This window comes from Pipra filicauda, unplaced genomic scaffold (assembly GCF_003945595.2).
Source record: "Pipra filicauda isolate LSUMZ 115617 unplaced genomic scaffold, ASM394559v2 scaffold108_size2327098_pilon, whole genome shotgun sequence".
NCBI classification, from domain to species: domain Eukaryota; kingdom Metazoa; phylum Chordata; class Aves; order Passeriformes; family Pipridae; genus Pipra; species Pipra filicauda.
The window spans coordinates 213,160-232,629 of record NW_024103529.1 but is presented as its reverse complement, the minus strand read 5'-3'; the positions used below and the strand labels follow the sequence as shown (position 1 = coordinate 232,629).

General features: G+C 36.2%; 1 protein-coding gene across 2 annotated transcripts in view; it reads right to left on the bottom strand.

Annotated features, from left to right (window-relative positions):
• Positions 1 to 314: 314 nt before the first annotated feature.
• Positions 315 to 19,470, bottom strand: part of FER (FER tyrosine kinase) — a 140,159-nt gene continuing 121,003 nt past the window's right edge. The window contains exons 17-19 of one of the 2 annotated variants that reach the window (XM_039380640.1): positions 14,933 to 15,087; positions 11,595 to 11,717; positions 315 to 8,414 (exon numbers count right to left, since the gene is read on the bottom strand). In XM_039380640.1, coding sequence (XP_039236574.1) covers positions 8,272 to 8,414; positions 11,595 to 11,717; positions 14,933 to 15,087 — 421 coding nt within the window. In that variant the 3' untranslated portion in view covers positions 315 to 8,271. Of the gene's footprint in view, positions 8,415 to 11,594; positions 11,718 to 14,932; positions 15,088 to 19,470 lie in introns of those variants that run through there. The other variant, XM_039380647.1, reaches the window with a different exon arrangement.

Genomic DNA, 19,470 nt, shown 5'->3' with positions numbered 1-19,470 from the left:
CTGCAGAGCTCCAGCCCCAAAGTTCTCAGCCTTTTTCGACATGTCCTTTCCCTTCTGTCCACTAGGCTACTACTTCTTTCAATACCTTCTGATATGCATAAGGTAAAAAAAGATTAATGCCAAACTGTGAGGTTCACACAGATATTAAATCTAGAAATTGCCCAAAAAATCAAATAAAATTGAGTTTTCCTCTGTGTGAAATAAACTATTTTGAACTGTAGCTATTCCCAAAAGCAATGTTACTAGACCTTCCACTTGACTACAGAAGCAAATAAATAGACACAACCTATAAATATCAAATAAAATGAGACAGCTTGATACAAATATTTTACATTTATTGGAAGAGTACAGTAAAAAGGGAACTGCAGACTCATTAGTGGTAACTGGTCCAAAGGAGAAGACAAAGGACCATTCAAAAAAGGTCTGCAGTTTACAAGAATACTGAGAATCTGTTATATAACAGCCTAGGAAAATGAAAAGTTGGCTTGAGTTCTAAATGTAACTTTAAAGTATATAAAAAATTGGCAAATAAATAAAATTAAAATGCAGATCTATTTAAAATTATAAAGGACAGACAACTGGCAACATAAGTATTACACAGTTATCATTTTCAGACTTGATTAAAAGCCAGATAAACTCACAAATGTTGTTTCCTTTTTTTTTCTCCCTTTTTTTAACATGTGTACTTTAGGGAAGAAGCACCCATTTCCAGTGTTATGTATTATCGTTCTGTTTCACAAATATATTATTTTTAAACAACAAAGAGCATAAAAGGTGCTTTACCTGACATTAAACTTGCTGGTGCATACTTTGGCACAAAATTCAATAGATATCTGAACACATTTGCACATGTATCTGTGCCCACTAAAGGCTACTGGTGTCAAAAGTTTTGCTTGTGATGGCAGGTCAGTGAACCAAATTTTTTTCCTTCCCCAACACCTCTCCTCTGTCTCCAGCTGCCTCCAGCTACACAAAGGAAAAATAACACATGCAACTTCAAAACCAGCAGTCCTACCAATCCTAGTCCAAGTTTTTTCTCTGGAAGTCATCTGAACACGCATGCAACTACACAGTCCTTTAACAGAAGGGACAAGGCAGGTGTTTACTATTGGCTTTCACTCCTCAGAATTTCTCTGTAGAAGTCTGCCTGCCTTTTGTGTCCTGAGTGATGAGCCTATACCATTATTTTTTTCCCTATTACATGTTTTTAGCACTTTAGTGAAAATTAGATGGGAAGCTTGGTGGAAAAACAAGTTAACTTGTCACTTACAGGTAATGGTACAATTAACAGTTGAAACAAACACAGACATGTCAAGCCATGTCAGTTGAGACCTACTGAAAGATCAGTTCCCTGTACTGACATAACAATAATGCTTTATGTCCTTAAGTTGCAGGTCTCAGCACTTCATAGTGTGTGTGTAGGGGGTGGTTGTGTATAATCAAGTATACAGTATAAGTAAATATTGTATGATAGAGAGAAAAATTTCTGAAAGCAAAATGGATGACAATAATGAAAATTAACACTATCTGGAAAGGTCTGTTAAGAAGAAGGAAGCTCCCAACAAAGCTTAGTTGGAATTAAGTCACTGCTGTTAACTTTAAAGGTACTGTTCAGATCTGGTCTGACAGCAAAATGATTCCTGTCTCAAGGAGCATATTTAGCTTTATATTGTTCCCTTGGTGGAGCAGGATTTTCTGTTTTGTAAACTAGGCAGTCAAGAATGTTGTTCTACTGATGTCTTTTATGATGTGGACAATTTACAATATAGTTAGGGTCTGCAACCTGATTAAAAACATGATTTGAACGATAAGCTTCACCTGGTTTCAAGCTTACTTCAATTTTCATACAAACACATTGCCATAGGGATCAATGTGTAACGTTCCCAGATTATTTCTGAGTCAAAAGCAGGACTATATTTGGACTTTTCTGTCACAAGCATAACTTTCTTGGTAAGTGAAAGGGTGCCATCTGTGGTACATGGAGCCATCAGAATTAGGAAATGTTTGGGAGATGCAACAGTACAGATTATTACAGCAGAGCTCAGCTAGAAGTGTAGGATTACTGCAGCCCTCTCAATTTCAAGTATAGAAAGATTCTTTAAGAATTGAAAAAATATATCTGAGTGAAGCAGTTTACATATCAGTAATCCAAAATTTTTGTATTACTACTGCATTTAACAATTATGGAATTCTTCATATATTGAGAAAAACTGACCTAACTACATATAAAGACAGGACTGTGGAAGTTTTTGTTTTAATGGAAACTTCTGGCTTATACTTCCAACATCTGTAATCTAGAAGGAATCACTGACTTTTCTTTTAAAAAGCCTAATTCCTTTACATTGATGAAGAGTTTCAATGCCTGGCTCACTTACTGTACTCACAGAGCTTAAGTTATGTACTTATCTATAAATACCTGTATTTCTAAAACCAGATGATGCTTCCAAATAGCAGAAATTTAGGATTTTTTCCAAGCCTTCTTTGCTCAGTGTGAATCCTAGGCTAGCATACTGGTTCACAGGCCATACTTATCTATATAAACACAAAGCCAGTTATCACAAGTTTTATTTACAGAGCATTCCATCCTGTGAAGAAAGATTGTAGTTCATGGCTCTTCTATGTTTTCAATTTATGACCCCAGTCAACTATATTTGAGGGCTTTATTTATCCATTTTTTGTAAGTACGGCTCACAGTTTTTGATTTAGAGAAGGCACACATATCCAAGATCTATAAAAGAACTACTCTTTCATAGCTATGATCTGAAACAGCTGCAAAATAACAATGCTTGTAGCTGGTGACCTAATTAGTCTTTTACCTCACAAAAAACCCCCAACCAAAACACCTGGAAATTCTAATTTAAGTCTTGCCTAGATGATGCCTGAGAAAATGGTGTTCTAAACCAGGCAATAACATAGAACTGCCTGAAAATTAAACAACTCAGAGTTAACACCCAAGTTCCATACGTGGACATATATTCCAGTTGAAATTTTATATCAAAGAGACAGAGGGACATAACAGGGACATAATCGTAACTTAGGGTTGGTGGTGAAGATAGTATTTCCTTGGAGAAAACAGTAAATACATCTCTGAACCTTTCTGTTTTATAGATCAGTAGTAAGGCTGAGACACAGGGATTGCTTTTGCGTATCTGACAGAGAATCAAAATCAAATTGGACTTTGGAGTCAAAGCTGTGAAATTCAGGGGTATTAGCTGCTGATTTAAAGACAACATCTGGCTTCTAGCTCTTGTTCTATGTGGTGCTTATTATAATGAACACAATTACTCTGATAACTGAACATGGACACTACCAAAAACATGGAGCTACCAGGCAGATCTTGCTGGATTTTCAAGGACAGTCTTCCCTTCTTTGGTCTAAAAGTAAAGCTAGGTATTAAAAATGCACTAATATGCAATTCTGAAAAGCGTGTAAGAGCTGGAGATCACAGGTAAAGTATCACTTTGAGGAAAGAAATGGTAGCAATACTTGAAAGACTGTTCATAATGTGACTAGTGAAAGGATTCTTCTGTTTCAAGCTGGAGCTTTCCACTTTTGAACCTTATTTATTTAATTAGGATGGAAAACTATCTCAGGGGATAGCTACTCATAAACTTGATAGATTTCTGAGGTTGATGCATTTTCCTAGTACGTTCTTACTGATGATTTTTTAAAGACTGTTTTTTTGCGGTTTTGTTTTTGGTGTTTTTTTTTTTTTGTTTTTTTTTTTCAGTAAATCTGCAGAAGGAAACTGGAAGATAACATTTTTAATAGGGCTGATGTTTCAAATTTACTACATCTCTCTTAAAAACTGATGGTTGTTTGGACCTTCAGCAACACTGGATTTGTCCTGTGCTATCTAATTACTAACTGAAGTCGTGTATAACTGAAAGTGAAGGATTGTATGAAAATGATTTTAAGAGGAAAAAAACATGTAACTTGGTGGGTAGCAGGGGTATTCTTTCCTCACTTGCCTAGCAAGAATGGTTTCAACATTATCCCAAGTCCTTTTGTGCTTTAGGGAAAAAAAACCTGTTCTTTTAATAGCAAACTATTCTATGCTTGCTATAAAAATGTTATGAATACAAGTGCACTGGCATAACAAACATTTCTACTACCTTCAAACAGGATAGTTGTTACAGAAAGTGGATTATCTCAGTTAGCCTCTTTCTTTTTATTTCATCTTTATGAGTTATCATTTGTGACAATCAGCCATTTTCAGAACTGCTGCTCTTGAATATCATGTTTGATGACACTATTTACACACTAACTTAGGTCTTCAAATATTGCACTCTCTCAAGTCTGTCAGTAGCACTGACATTTACAGGTTATGACAGCAAGAATACTGGAAATAGGGTTAGTATTTAATTACTACTGTTAATATTTGTGCAGCAGCATATCTGGGGAAATTTGGGAGGTAGGGGGCCTTTTTTAAATGCTTCTGACAGTTTGTTACTCTGTAACCTCAGAAAACTATGGAGGTTTTCTCCTTTTTTCTCTACAATGGGTTCAAAAGGGATAACAAAATAGTTATAAGAGATAACAAATAGGTAACTTCATATTCGGTTTTAATGATGTGCTTATAGGATTTAAGTAAGCATAACAGGTGGTCAAAGACATGGATGAAAAAAGTATGAATAACCTAATATTTCCTTAACCAGTTTTCTGTTTCTCATCAGTAAGAACAGGCTTTGCAAACTGCAGTTCTTACTGAATAGCCTCGTGGTGATGCCCGTCCCAATAACAACTTCCAAAAAAATTTTAGGCAACTCTGCAAAAAGGTATATTTTTGTTAAGAAGAAATGCAATATAACTGTAGTTGATAAATGAAAAAGTTCACTGATTGGTTTTCATAAAAACTAATGGAAATGTACATTTCTAAGATAATGCCTTGGTAGGATGCTAAATCTACAAGATCACCCTTTGCTGAAACAAGGTTTGTTTTCAGCAAGACACTTTTCACTAATTTACTTTCCATAAAATAAAAGACTTAGGAATCCTTATGATTTCACTGATGACTGGACTTCAAAGTGAGTATGTGCTTATTTTCTAGTGAAAACAAACTAAGGATGCACTTTTTGCCCTTCAAGAAATGTTCTTAAACAGATGAATACAATTCCTAGGAAAAACATGAAATCAAAATATAACCTGTTGAATCCCCTCTCATGTAACAAGCTGGGGTTAACAGTATTCAGTTTCTCCTGTTTAACAATGTACAAAAATTCAGGATTCCCTCAGGGTCCCCCTGGTTGGGATAGTGCCAGTATAAGAACACTTATCTTGAAATGCATACTTGCAAAAGAGACTGTATCTGAACTTCTTTGTAAGTTCTCTATAATAAACACAGTCCATGAGCCAAGTGACCAGCATCTGGCTACCTAATGCAAGACTAAGTCATCAGAAGATCATGGATAGCAGATATGGCAGCTTTGCTCCTTGAATACCAAGTCTTTCTTTTAAATTTCAAGGTATGGCAGGCTTGCTTGTGAATTTGCCTGTGGGAAGTCCACAAAAACATAAAACCAGTATGACACATAGGTATGGATTTCACTTCCTAAATTGTGTAGTTTCAACATTTACAAGTGAAATGTGATGAAAAAGCTCTGCCACAAACTGCCAAATTAATGACACGAAAACAGTTTCAATAACTGAAGAGACAAGTACCTGTGCTGAAATTTATTCTATACCCATAAACTCATTCTGGTAATGTCCCAGTGTTAGTAGTTTTGAACTGAACTGATGCCTGCCTACTTGAGGAACAGTAATAAATTTTCTTAATGCTGTTGAAATCCCAGGCTTCAAAAAGGCTTTAAATTTAAACAGAAGTGCGATACAAACTACAGAGGTTAACTACTTCAGAATAAAATATTAGTCCAATTTTTATCCTTCTGTGAGAGTCAGGATAGTGACTGGTTAATTTAAGATAAAGAAAAGAGCATTTAATTTTATAAAAATAAAGCACTATTTCTGTGCTGTCAAGAGGTCATACGGCAGAGCAACAGTCCCTCTCTTTAACAGAAGAAGAACATTAACTTTCCAGAAAAGCTATGAATGCTGATAGAGAAGACACTGTTATTCTTACTTGCAGACTTTAGTGATGCATACATAAGGACACGCAGTAGGGTGAATCTTGGATTTTTCCAAATGATTGTGAAACATTCCTTAAACCTTAGTACACTTGCACTTGCATTAGCAAACTAGCAAATTAAGGCACAAACTCTGTGTATTACTTAGAAGCATACAAACTAACAAGAATGTTTCCTATTGCTCTTGAAAAGTATCTCTGGGCTACTTGAAGTACAGAACTAAGTAAATATATCCAGTACACTTATAACGAAGTTTTAATTTATGCCACCATATTTTCCAAGCACTACCTTCATGGGTGTATCTATATATATGTTTCCTTAGCTCCAAGAAAAAAATCACTTAAGAAATGCAAGAAGCACTCACCATTCCTGACAGTATCACCTCAAATACAGGTGATGTGCTCCCACACAACCATTCACTGTTGTATTTGGACACTAACTCCTATGTAACAGACAAACTCTTCTAGACTACACATATTTTGGTCACACATAGTCCTAAACCACCACTCAGTACTACTGTAAATATACCTTAGAGAGCAAAAATGATTTGGACAATAGAAAAGCCACCTTAACAGAAATAAAAATGTAATGTAGCCACTGACTTCACTCCACCTCAATCCCACTGTAACACTGCCCTAAAACATAGGGCTAATTAACATTCCAGATGCTGTGTTACTCATAATCCCTGTTTCTACTTGCAGTAGCAGCAATTGATATCCCTTAATCTGAAAAAAATTTAGTAAATTCTTAGAAAAATTTCAAGCACCTTAATGCTGGAATTCAGACCAGGATAGTGTCTGTAAACCTGTTTCTATCTCTATGTAGAGCCCTAGAAAATAATTCCAGCTGTAAAGAGGACCCAGAGTCAGAGTAACAAACTGTGCATTTCCTCCCTCCCCTTTCTAGTAAGCTTTTATTCTTTCTGGCCTTTTTTTTTTAATACATATATATATATATATATATACACACACACACAAAAACACAAGGTTTTAATTCCTGGTGAATTTAAACCTTGTTTATCCCCAATCTTTTGAAATATGATTGCAATTATGTAAGTAAAATAGAAAGTTAGTATTTCTACTCTGCTGTTCCCAGCCTATCAGAGGCTTTAAACACGCTTCTTTACTTTTGGTTGCTTGAACAACTTCCTCATGCCATACAGAAGTAGTATTTTGCTTTGGACACTGTGATGGAATGTACTTTTGTTTAACATAATCTTTTGCAGGCTCCAGCTGCATTCTGAGAATTTTTACCAATTTAAGGGAAAAAATCAGGATTGAAAAGGAAATCTAGGAAAATTCTTTAACTCCTCTAAGATCAATGACACTTTTTATCTGCTGTTATCATTGGTAAACCTCTTTTTCTTGGCCTACTGCTTTACATACTCTTTGGAAGGCAGATGATTTGCAGTATTTCTTAACATATGTCATTAAGACTTAATATTGGTCTTTTGTTTCTTAAGGAAACAAATATGTCTCACTGTGTAAGAGACATATTAATGAATTCTGATGGCATCGTAGGAAGAAAAAAAAAGGCATGGCTTAAGTAAATCACATTAAAAGTTATTAGTATTTCTACAGTATGGTGATAAATGCACAAGTAATTCAATCTGTACAGAGAAAATTCTGGATTTTACTGTTCAGTAAGCACATCTGCATCCAGAATCTGACTGACCTTCATCCTTAAAACCAAGTATCACTTCAAAATATCAGCTGCAGAAAGAGTTTTAAAAAATATAAAAGTTTCTGGTTGAAATACCTGTCAAAACTGTCTTCAGTTGTAAGGCCAACATGTATGGCAGTCACTATATTAGAGTGATGACATACAGGACAGGGACAGCAGAGTGAGAACACACCTTAAGGTAGAAAAACTCTAAAAAATGTCACTAGCAGTTACTTGCTGTAAAACAGATAGAAGCCACAGTCCCTTAAATTTATAGTATCTGCTTTCCTATGTACATGTAACCTAAATTACAGTATTACTGTAACTGGATATATAGCATTTTGCAGTATGTATCTTTAACGCATCACTCAAGATGGTACACGTGTATATAAAAAAACCAGTTAATTTCAAAGTAATCTTAGAAGAATATTGCAAATAATGTTGGATAAATGCATAGTGTTTGAAGGGAAAAATTACTTCACTGGAAAATAAAGTCCCACACATTGAGTTTGGCACTTGTTTGTCACTATGTCACTTTCTTTTTGATTGAAGATAGCTCTTTCTGAATCTCACTGAATTTTGGCCGGTTTTCTGGCTTGTAGTCCCAGCACCTCTGCATTATTTTGTATATTTCTTCAGGACATTTTTGTGGTGCAGACATTCGGTAGCCTAGTACACAAGAAAATGGGGAAAACATTAAGCACTGAAAACCGATATTGCGTATTTGCATATTGACAAATCTAATAAGAAAGAAGTAAAGTTCAAGATCATTGCCTTAAAAAAAATTTTCAGGGCAATATGAGGAAAGTCTTCAATATATAACCTATATGTGATAGATAATTATGAAACTAATTAAAGCTCAGGTACCAAGGACATTTCGGTTGTTCATAGTAAGTTGTCAGTGTGCTTCTCATCCCTTAGTCAGGAACCTGCACAGATTTGTTTCCTGTACCTTAGGAAGTAGCTTCCCTCTGGTTCCCTTTTTCTCCTCTTAGTGAGGAAATCAATAATAAAGTGTTTATTATTGATGGGAGTAAATTTCTTAGCTCTATTTGAAAATGGATAAACTTTTATTCTCATGCTTCTTCCCTTTTCTAAGAAGTTCCCTCCCCATTTGCACTTTTGTCGTTTATGTTTCCTTTCTCCTGTTTTCTTCAGTTTTTTATCTTCCCAGCATTTAAGACAGTTTCTCTTCTCGTTTGCTTAGATAGATAGTGGCCTTCCACACCTCTCTGCTGCCATCAGCTGAGGGAACTCTCTGACTTGGTGATGAGCAGGAAAATGGACAATCAGTTAAGCAAATCAGCAGCTAATCATTGAAAAGTCACAGGTAAGTGGTCATTTAAGCATATCATCAACCCCCTGGACCAAAGAGGTGTACTCACAGCAAGGAAGACAACTTCCCAATGAGTAGGAAGTTGGGAAAAAATGCCAGGAGGACTGTATGGATGAACAAGGAGTTCCTGGACAAATTCAAATACAAAATCAGGTAATGGGAGGAACAGAGAAACACTGTCTTAGGACCCAAGGATGAAGCTAAGAAGGACAAAGCCCACATGGCATTGAATCTGGCCAGGGGTATCAAAGACAACAAGTAGGGTTTCTGTAAGTATGTAGGTGACAAAAGGAAGGCTAGAAAAAAATGTGTGCCTACTGCTGAATGAGGTACAGCATTCAGCAACACAGGACATGGAGAAGGCTGGGACACTGAATGCTTTCCTCACCTCGGTCCTTGCTAGCAAGACCTGCCTTCAGGAATCTCAAGCCCCAGAGACCAGGGTTAAAGGCTGGAGTAAGGAAGATGTGGTGGAAGAGGACTTGGTCAGGGAATAGTTACATAAACTGGCCCTGATGGGATGCACCCATGAGTGCTGAGGTAGCTGGCTGATGTCACTGCAAGGCCACTCCCAATAATCTTTCATCCATCATGGTGACTACTGGGAGAAGTACCTGAAGAGAGGAATAAAGCAAATGTCACTCCTATCTTCAAGGAGAACCTTGGGAACTGCAGGCTTGTCAGCATCACCTTGTTCCCTGGGAAGGTGATGGAGTAGCTAAATGCTTGAAACAATTGCCAGGAATTTGAAGGACAAGAAAGTCATCAGGAGTAGTCAGGCTCGATTCACCAAGAGCAAGTCATACTTGATCAGTTTGAAAAACTTCTACAATGAAATAAGTGGCCTGGTATACGAAGGGAATTCACTAAGGCTTTCAAAACTGTCTCCCATAAAATCATCACCAAGACACTGTTGAATTATGGGCTGGATGACCAGAAGGTGGAGTGAAAACTGGCTGAACAGTGAGTCCTGAAAGGAAGTGATGAGTGGTAAGACTGGTTGGAGGCCAGTAACTTGAGGTGTACCCCCAGAGTCAGGACTGGGTCCAATCCTGTGTCACATCTTCATTAATGATCTGAATGATGAGGCAGGTTTGTACCCACCAAACTGGGAGGTGGGGCTGATAAATCAGAGGGTTGTTCTGCCATTCAGAGGGACCTGGACAGGCTGGAGAAAGGGGCTGACAGGAAGTTCAACAACGGGAAGTGCAAAGCCTTGCACCTGGAGAAGAAGAAATCCTAGCACCAATAAATGCTGGGGGCTGTCCAGCTGGAAAGAAACCTGACAGAAAGGGACCTGCAGACCCTGGTGGACATCAAGGGATGAACATGCACCAGCAATGTGCTCCTCCAGCAAAGAATGCCAATGGCATGCCGGGCTACATTAGAAGGAATGTGGCAGCAGGCTGAGGGAGATCATCTGTTCCCTCTGTTCAGCACTGGTGGGGCCACACCTGGAGTGCTGGTCCGGGGCTGGGCTTCCCAGAACAGGACAGACATGGACATACTGGGGAGAGTCCCCTGAAGGGTCAACAAGATGACAGAGACACTGGAGCATCTTTCCTATGAGGAAATGCTGAGTGAACTCAAACTGTTCATCCTGGAGAAGAGCAGGCTCAGGGAGATCTCACCAATGTATATAAACACCTGCAGAGAGAGTGCAAAGAGGACAGAGCCATGCTCTTTCCTGTAACGGGACCAGAGGTGATAGATACACACTGAAACACAGGGAATTCCTCCTGAACATCAGGAAACACTTTTGTGAGGCTGACTGACCACTGGCACAGGTTGCTCAGGGAGGTGGCAGCATCTCCATCCCTGGAGATATGCAGAAGCCATCTGGACACGGTTTTTAACTCTTTGTTTTAAATCATTTAATAGTGTTAGTAGCTTAGAGCCTATTTAAAAATTACACAGTAGTACTATGTAGAGCAGGAAGAGTTCTGAAATGTCAATAAAGATGATGAAAATAAATCGAAGTTCTGAAATCCTGCTTATAGTTATTTGCTGTTTTAAGTAAAGCCTTTTCATTATTTTATAAAAGACAAATGTGGCTTCCAACACTCAAATAGCTTACCATTCTCCACCATAATTGCTCAGTCTTTCTATGAACTGCTTTAATACAGAAGATGGAATGATACAGTTTTTTTCTGGCAGTTTAGAATATTTATACATGCATGAGCATAATCTTAATTCATTCTGGTCAAGCCTCTGCTTTGCACAGCAGTAAATCCTTCTTCTCCATCTTACCTGTTGGTTGTGCAACAATGGAAGTCAGCATGCTGTAAGTCTGCCATCCTTTAAGTTACTGGTCAGTATATTCCTTTTATCAAAAGGCCAATATAGCACTCGACTCCTCCCAGAGAGCTACATTCAGCAATTTAGAAACCCTCATATTATTTTTTATGAAGTTGTTACACAACTTGTATGTTATTTCTTTGCTGTTTTATACTGTATGCACTATATCCTTATGCATCTATACAGCATTTCTTTCACTCCCTATGAATATTTACCTTTCTCAACTTGTTCTCGTGCTTGTTGATTGGTCATTCCAGGGTATGGACATACTCCTAAACTGAATGTCTCCCACAAAAGGATTCCAAAGCTCCATACATCACTTTCAGATGTGTATCTCCCTAAGAAAAGGAAAGCAAACTCTCAGCTTAACTAATACAGAGAAATTAACATTTCAGATAATTATGGCCCAAAATTTTCTGTAGAGGTAAAGTGTTACATTGGCAAGCTTCGAGCATAACAAAGCTGTAACTAGTAATATACATAATATACATTCTGCAGACAACACAGTCTTCAGTATCACATTATCAAACAAATTATCTTAAAGACAATACCTAGGAATAATATAAGCTAACTTAAAGTTCTACTATTTAATAGACCTTAGCATGTCAGTTATTTTCATGCAAGTTAAGAGTTTGTTTCCTCCTTAATCTACAAAAATTTCTTTTAATACAAAAGGATAGAAAAATGTTAGGTTTTCTCCCCTTGTTTATGATCACTTTTAATTAAAAAAATGATTTAAAAAAATTATCTTTCCCAGTTCTTTAATTTCACATAGCAATGAGTATTCTCAGAGGAGCTACCACCAACACAGTTTGTAAGCACAAGGAAGGCCTGGTTCTCATGCTCTGAGAAACTGATCTCTGAAAATGAAAATATGGCTGGATCCTGAAGAACTGATGCACCCAATCACTTAAAGGAAAAAAAAAAGTGGCCTGCTGGTTCCATTACCTTCAACTATGCCTCTGAGATAACAAAACAGATAATTGATAGATAATTGAATTCCAAGCCTCCTTATGGAATGACAGCTTTCTATTACAGCAAAAGGAGAGATCTTGAAAGCAGATCTTTCTGTTGTCCCTGATGGATTCACATTAAGAAGGATGGATTCACATCAGAAAGTTAAGGCTCCTAGCCTTTTGCAGCAGGATCAGGGAAAATGTTACCTTAAAAATCCATTTTCAACATTACTTTCAACTTTTCATGACTATTCTTTGTTCCATACTATTACTTTGTATATATGTGCCTTTATTCTTTACCTGCTTGTGAGTGTATTGTTTGTTTATCTCTAATCGTCCAACAATCTAACTAAACTACTTCTGACTAGAAAAAAAAGGGAAAATACATGTAAATTACAGTGACTGTTGATGACAGTGATAACTGTTCTGACGTCAGAAAATTCAGTTTACTATTAAGACTAAATATCACTTCCAGCTGTGCCACGTTGGCCTGTGTGCCTAATAGATGCCAATTACAGACATTCACTATGCTCTTTGTACTAAGATTAGTTTTCTTGTCTCTGTATCAACTCCCCACAGTTTGGCATTCAGTAATCTAACAATTTTCATTGACAGCATTCAGCAGATACAAGATAGGTGATTAGGGTGTTTTTTAAAAGAACATACAAGTTCTGCACAGTTAATTACACTTTCCACTATTACATTATCTGGGAAAAAAAAAGAAAGGCCTGTTCAGAAAAAACAAACAAACAAACCCATCACACATGAATATTAACATCACAACAGCTGCAAGTAATGGAAATAATATAGCTCCAAGCAAAAATAATGGTATGGAATGGCACTGAACAGCACGAACTGAACCAAAGGTTCCATCTCTCAAAAACTCCAACAGCATTGGAACTTTGCTTATGACATCCGACACAATGCCCTAACCACTCTATTTGCCCTAATCTGGTTTCTAGACTTCACAACTTGTGTTTTTTCTTAATTTAAAACCTTTTAGTGACTGCTTTTAATTTGTAATATACATTGAATTCATCAGTGACTTAAAAAAAAATAACTTTTTTGCAGTCTTGAGCACTTTAGCATTCGAGTAATGGTTATATGGCCCTATTCCTCATTTTCTTCCACCTCTTAAATCCTGACATTAAGGACAGACATGTCCAGTGTTTGCCAACTGGTTTTGAAATACTGCAGATTTAGTTCTATTCTGATATCTTAAATACTTTCAATCTTACCTACACAAATCAATGCAATTCTTACAACCACATTATTAGGCTGGAAAATAGTAAAACACAATTCCATTAGTTTTATTCACATCTTTCCCAGAAACCTTTTGTGACATTTTGAAAGTTGAATATTACACTACTGAACACATTAACAGATGTTTGAGAAGGCTTATTTTCCAAACACTACAGAAAATTACTTATAGCTGCTTGAATATGTATGCCTTTTAGGAAACATGAAATAAGTATGAAAGATAGGTTTCCATAACATGTGAAATATACTGTATGCATTTCTGAAACAACAAAAATAAAAATCCAAATCACCTTTCATAGTTGATCAAACATCCAAAAAAGTGTTTCACCAGTGAATGTTAGTGACACTAAGACCTCTCAGAATAATTGGTAATACAGGATCAATTACTGTAACTAAGTTTATTATTAGCCTTTCAAAGGGATGATCTGTTTTATTGTGTTATGTCATTAACTCCTGCAAAAGTGTTAATGAGAGGAAGCATTTTGCTATCAATCATAATTCACAAACTTATTTCCAACACATGATTTCTGAAAAAGGGCTTTAAGAGATGGCAGAAATATTTATAGACACTTCAAATGAAAAATTTAAAAATTTTTTTTCTAAGTACTCAACTAAAGAATTGGTTGAGAGAAGTACATTCAGAACATGCCATCATTTATTTTAATGTGTTGCTTCTTCACAGCCCACTTTACCTACAAGAACTTGTTCTTCTAGATTCACGCAAGATAAAAAGCTAAATACAGTAGCTTCTCTTTCTGTTTGGGAACTATTACCCATGTAGTATGGACATTTCACTTAGTAAGAAATAATGGATTTTTACACTCAAGACAACAGCCCAGCAATACACAAAAATGCAGGTAAAGAAAAGCTGCACTTAAAAAAAAATATAAATCAGTGACTGTCCTTTTCACCAATGCAATGAATTATCTAACACAGTGTTTTAGTACATTAACACTTTCTAACATTTTCAGTGAGGTGCTAGAACACTCACCGCCATAAATATGCAGAACTTCCCATTCGTTTTGCTAATGACCATGATTTAGATGACTGATGAGTCTGTCTATAGAATGAGTCAGCAACATAACCAAAGCACTATGCTATTGCTGCATAACAGCAATTCTGATGTTGCTGCCTTATTTTTCTTGAAGGCAAACCACTGTTTCTTACATAAATAAGACTGAAAAATTAAAATTATTTTAAACATCATTAATTTTGAACTGGGGACTAGGAATATATACATATATACTCAAAATATTGCCCATGGTGTGGTCCTGGTGCTCCTTACTCTACATTGGATTTTATTTTTCTTTTGCGAGAAGATATAGGTATATCCTTACCATAGTTCAGAGCTTCTGGAGCAGTCCACTTGATAGGAATCTGCTTTAGGCCTGATGATGAGTACACACCATCATCCTCCTGCCGGGACATTCCAAAATCACTTATTTTCAAGATGTTGCTTTCACCTACCAAGCAGTTCCTTGCAGCCAGGTCTCTGAGTTAGAAAAAGAAATAAACACCCACATTTTTACATGTTTGAAAGTACTTGAAGTAATTTAAAATGGCTGAGCCCCTCAGCCAGGATGGTGGCACTTCTCCAAAAACTTATTTACAACGGGGTAAAAACCACTTCACAGCAGTTGTGGAAAACTGCTGAGGAGTGATGGAGAGGGAAAAAAGTGAGAAATAATCTGTGAACACCAAGGTCACTGAAGAAGTGGGGGCAGACACTCCTGGTGCCTCAGCAGAGATTCCTCTGCAGTCCATAGAGAGGACCCAGAATGGAGCAGGGGAAGAAGGACAGAAGTGCACTTATGGACTGACCATAATCTCCATTCCCCATCCACCCCTCAGGGGAGGAGGTGGAGGATTCCAGAATGAAGGAGTGCCTCAGAAGAACAGAAGGGTGTGTGGGGGGGAAGTATTTCAGGTTTTGTCTTTATTTCTCACTATCCAACTCTATCACAATTTGTAATATATTAAATTTATGTTACCCAAATTCAGTCTGTTTTGCTGTGATGGTAATTAGTAGGTGATTTCCTGTCTTTATCTTGACCTAGAGCTTTTTTGTCTTATTTACTCCACTGTCCTGTTGAAGAGGGGGAGTGAGAAAACAGCTGGATGTGTGTCTGGAAGCCAGTCAAAGTCAACTCACCATAACTGCTCTCTGTGGTCACAGAAATAAACCCGCAGATTAACAAATCAGATCTTATGCAAAATGAAACAAGAGTTGAAGAAGCATCCTTAAATGTGCTCCAATACTTACAAAAGACAGTGAGAAAACAAGGAAATGTTTGTTTTCAGCTTAAATAGCTAATATGATCACAAATGGTTTGTCTTATGTGAATATTCCAGAAAAACTACATTAAGTTTAATGGTTTGGACTGTAGCTGTAGCAGAGTTTTGAAGTGAATCCCCTGAGCAGTTAATGCACATCCCCTGGTTTTTGAAGAATGACTTTGGTGCATGTAAACTTGATTGTTCTTGGAAGAAACTAACTTAGAATTCTGGCCATTATGTGTACAGAATTTGCTTCTATAGCTAATGCAGAAGGAAAGGTCTGAACCAATGACAGACAGCTTCAAACACTATCCACGGTGGGGACATTAATGACAAAGGACTGAACTATCTTTAGTCTAAAGTAAAAGCCTTGAGCCATATGTAAGGATGCTAAACTTCATACATCTCTTTTGATCAGCTCATCCATACTGGACTACATTATGAGATATGAAGACAGAGCCTGTGTATGAGCCTAAATACTATAACTTGATTTAAGAATTTTAGCATATTTGACTCACACAGCTTTTCTGCCACTAAGGACATTTATGGCACTTGAGCTTGATGTTACAGTGATATAAATGAAGTTATTCTTGCAGTTTGAGAATATGGACCACTCAAAACCATAGTGCATAAATATGCACTATGTTACATAGTTTGATATATGGTATGCTACAGAGTTAGCATGTGGTATTGTTATATATAGCTATATTGATTAAAGTAAGAGAGCTGCAAAACAAACTCAAATTGTTATTGCTTATACTCAAGTGTGTAAAAAGTATCACCATGAAACTTCAAGAATTTATGGTTTAGGTTCCAATCATAGTTCAGTAATTAGTTTTTTTTATCGTTTTACTCAATATAGTCTAGATTTTGCAACTGATGCACATAAGCAATGGAAAAAGTAATGAGGTCGTATCTCAGAGAAAATTTACAGTTAATTGAAACCACTACTACATCTTCCTACCTGGAGTCTGACCTAGTATTTAAACATGTTCTGAGTCAGATTAAGGAAAATCTATATACAGAGCTGCCTTAGGTTTATGCCTCATGCATAAGTCTGATTATTAGGGAAATGTATCATAAATAGTGCACAGTATGATGCTTCTAAATAAAGATTATGCTCAGTTTGCATAATTTTCATCTGTTTCGTATGTGAGTTTTCTTTTATATTCAGAATCATCTAGAGAAAAAGTTTTTCATCCTTACTGAAAATTTACAAAAACACTTGCATGAATATCAACTGGTGTCTGTGGGAGTTAGTAAAGTACGTGACACTACATTCAGGATGTACATAAATTAACACTAGATCTTTCAAAAGACCACGGACACATTAAGTTTTTGCTTCATGAAACAGTGTTTTTCAAGCTGTCTATTAGCTGGCAGTGGGCTGCACAATTATACTATTCAAGCTGCCACGCTGCACACAAGTGCCAAGGGAGGAATCATGAGCCAGTGGTCAGCTAATGGTCCACAACTTGTGCTGATGGACATAACTATCACCTCCACCATGAATCGTATCAGACAGAGAAGCATTTTCATTGCCACCTCCCTTGAATATAAGCAAAATCTTACGAAATAGTGAGTTCCAAGCTATTAAAAATAAGATAAAAAAGGATACATTACTAAACTTAACTTAGTAATAAAGCTACAAATAGCAAATGAAATGTAGTAGTGCTCATTATGAGTCTCACAGTATTAATAACTTTTTCTGCTTTTAGCTAAAACTGTTACATTTTTGAAGCTATAATACTATGTATTACTTTTAATACATCATTTGTAAATAAAGTCTTTTAAGTCCTTAATATGTTCACTTCTGACATAAGCAAATTTGCCTTTTTCCCATCTTCATGAGTACAGTAGGCTCTTTCTCTCACTTATTTAGAAAATACTTTAGATGTTATACTTTCATTCCTCAGGTATACAAATGTCCTGAAAGAGTGTCTTGTTAGCATTTCTGCTGTCAATTTACATCTGTTTGACATCCTCAGGATTTGTTGCTGAATTTTACAGATATATATCTATTTGCATGCTTAAAAGCATTTTTAAAAACATTGTTACACTGAGAACTACAGCTACATCAAGTTTTGGGGCTTTTTTTAGTATTATTCTGAAGGTTTGGTTAAGATTTTGGTATTTTTCAATCAAATTCTTGACTGTTTCTCATCATCTTTGACAGCTTCCTTTAAAAGGATGTTCATATTTTTCAGTCTAGAAACAAGAGAAAAATATAAAAAATGCTTTTAGTCATTATTACAGAATTTATAGTCAGAATATGAAAAAAAATTGTATCAGCAATTATGACATCCATTGATTTAAAATAATAAATTACAGCTTTAATTTTCTTCCAGTTTCCATGATTCTAATTAATTTCTATTGGCTACAAATAAAAGGAAGTAGTTCTAGTATAATATTGTTAAGGGGTATATAAAAACCCTTTACTTCTTAACCTTTCATATGAAATACACACAACAAGAGTTTCATTCCATATGTGTGATAAGCAACAGGAATGAGGGAAAACAAGAAAATGTAAATAACAGGGCTGATGACCAAAGCCAATATTAAATCAATATTAAAGATAACATCAATATTAAATACTTACAGTAAATTAGGACTCTTTCTACATGGACATTAAAAACCAAACCAAAGCAATAAAAACCCCCACCAAAATCAACTATGTTCTATTTGTATTCTTTCCCCTGAAAAATAAGTGTCTTCCTTCTCCCTAAGGTCAACATCCTGAAGTACAGATATAATTGCATGAAATTAGGTGTCTCTGGAGCATTTTTTTTTCTTGTACAGCATTTGCTACTTACTGCAGTAATTCCAAAACATCAGTATTTCTCTTTAACACAGAACGCAGGCAAATATTCTCTATTTACAGTGTTAAAGCTCTACAAATTGGGCACAAATTACACCGAGGTTCTGTAGAATAAGTTCCTTAGTAAAAGAAAAGCTGACTCTCACTATTTAATACTAAGATTATGTAAGTTCCTAGTGCTATTAGAAAAGAAGTGCCTTCCTCTCAACTACTAACAAATAAAAATTAGTGTGTAATTCGGAAATTCTCTTTTTAAGCACTGCAGTGCAGTCCCTGTCAACACAAACAGAACATCTACTAGAATCATTAATATGGGTTGAATATGCTCGAACTGCAAGAGGTAGCTCATAGAACTCTGCTATTTGCTATTGAATTTTTGCTAAAAATTCAATAGTCACTTAAAGAGGAATTAGAGGAAATTTCTCTATGCTGGGAGTTGTTGCCACCTGGATTTATGTCTGTCAGTAAAGATGTAAACCTACTAAACTTTAAGAACACATTTATACCCTTTCCCCATTCTCCTTCCACCACCCCAAAAGAACTACAGAGCAAGTAGTATGCAGTATTTCAATGGAATTCCATCAGTTAAAGAAAATCAAAACAAGAGAGTAAACTCCTCATTACTAAACCAGCAGCACAGACTGCCTCACTAAACTAATTAGCTCTTTTATATCCCATTCGTGGATCATGCCACTAAAATACTCCTAGGTGATAAAAGCAAGTAATTAGTAAACAGGATCAGTTTATCTCCTCTGCACATTAAATTCAATGAAAATGTCT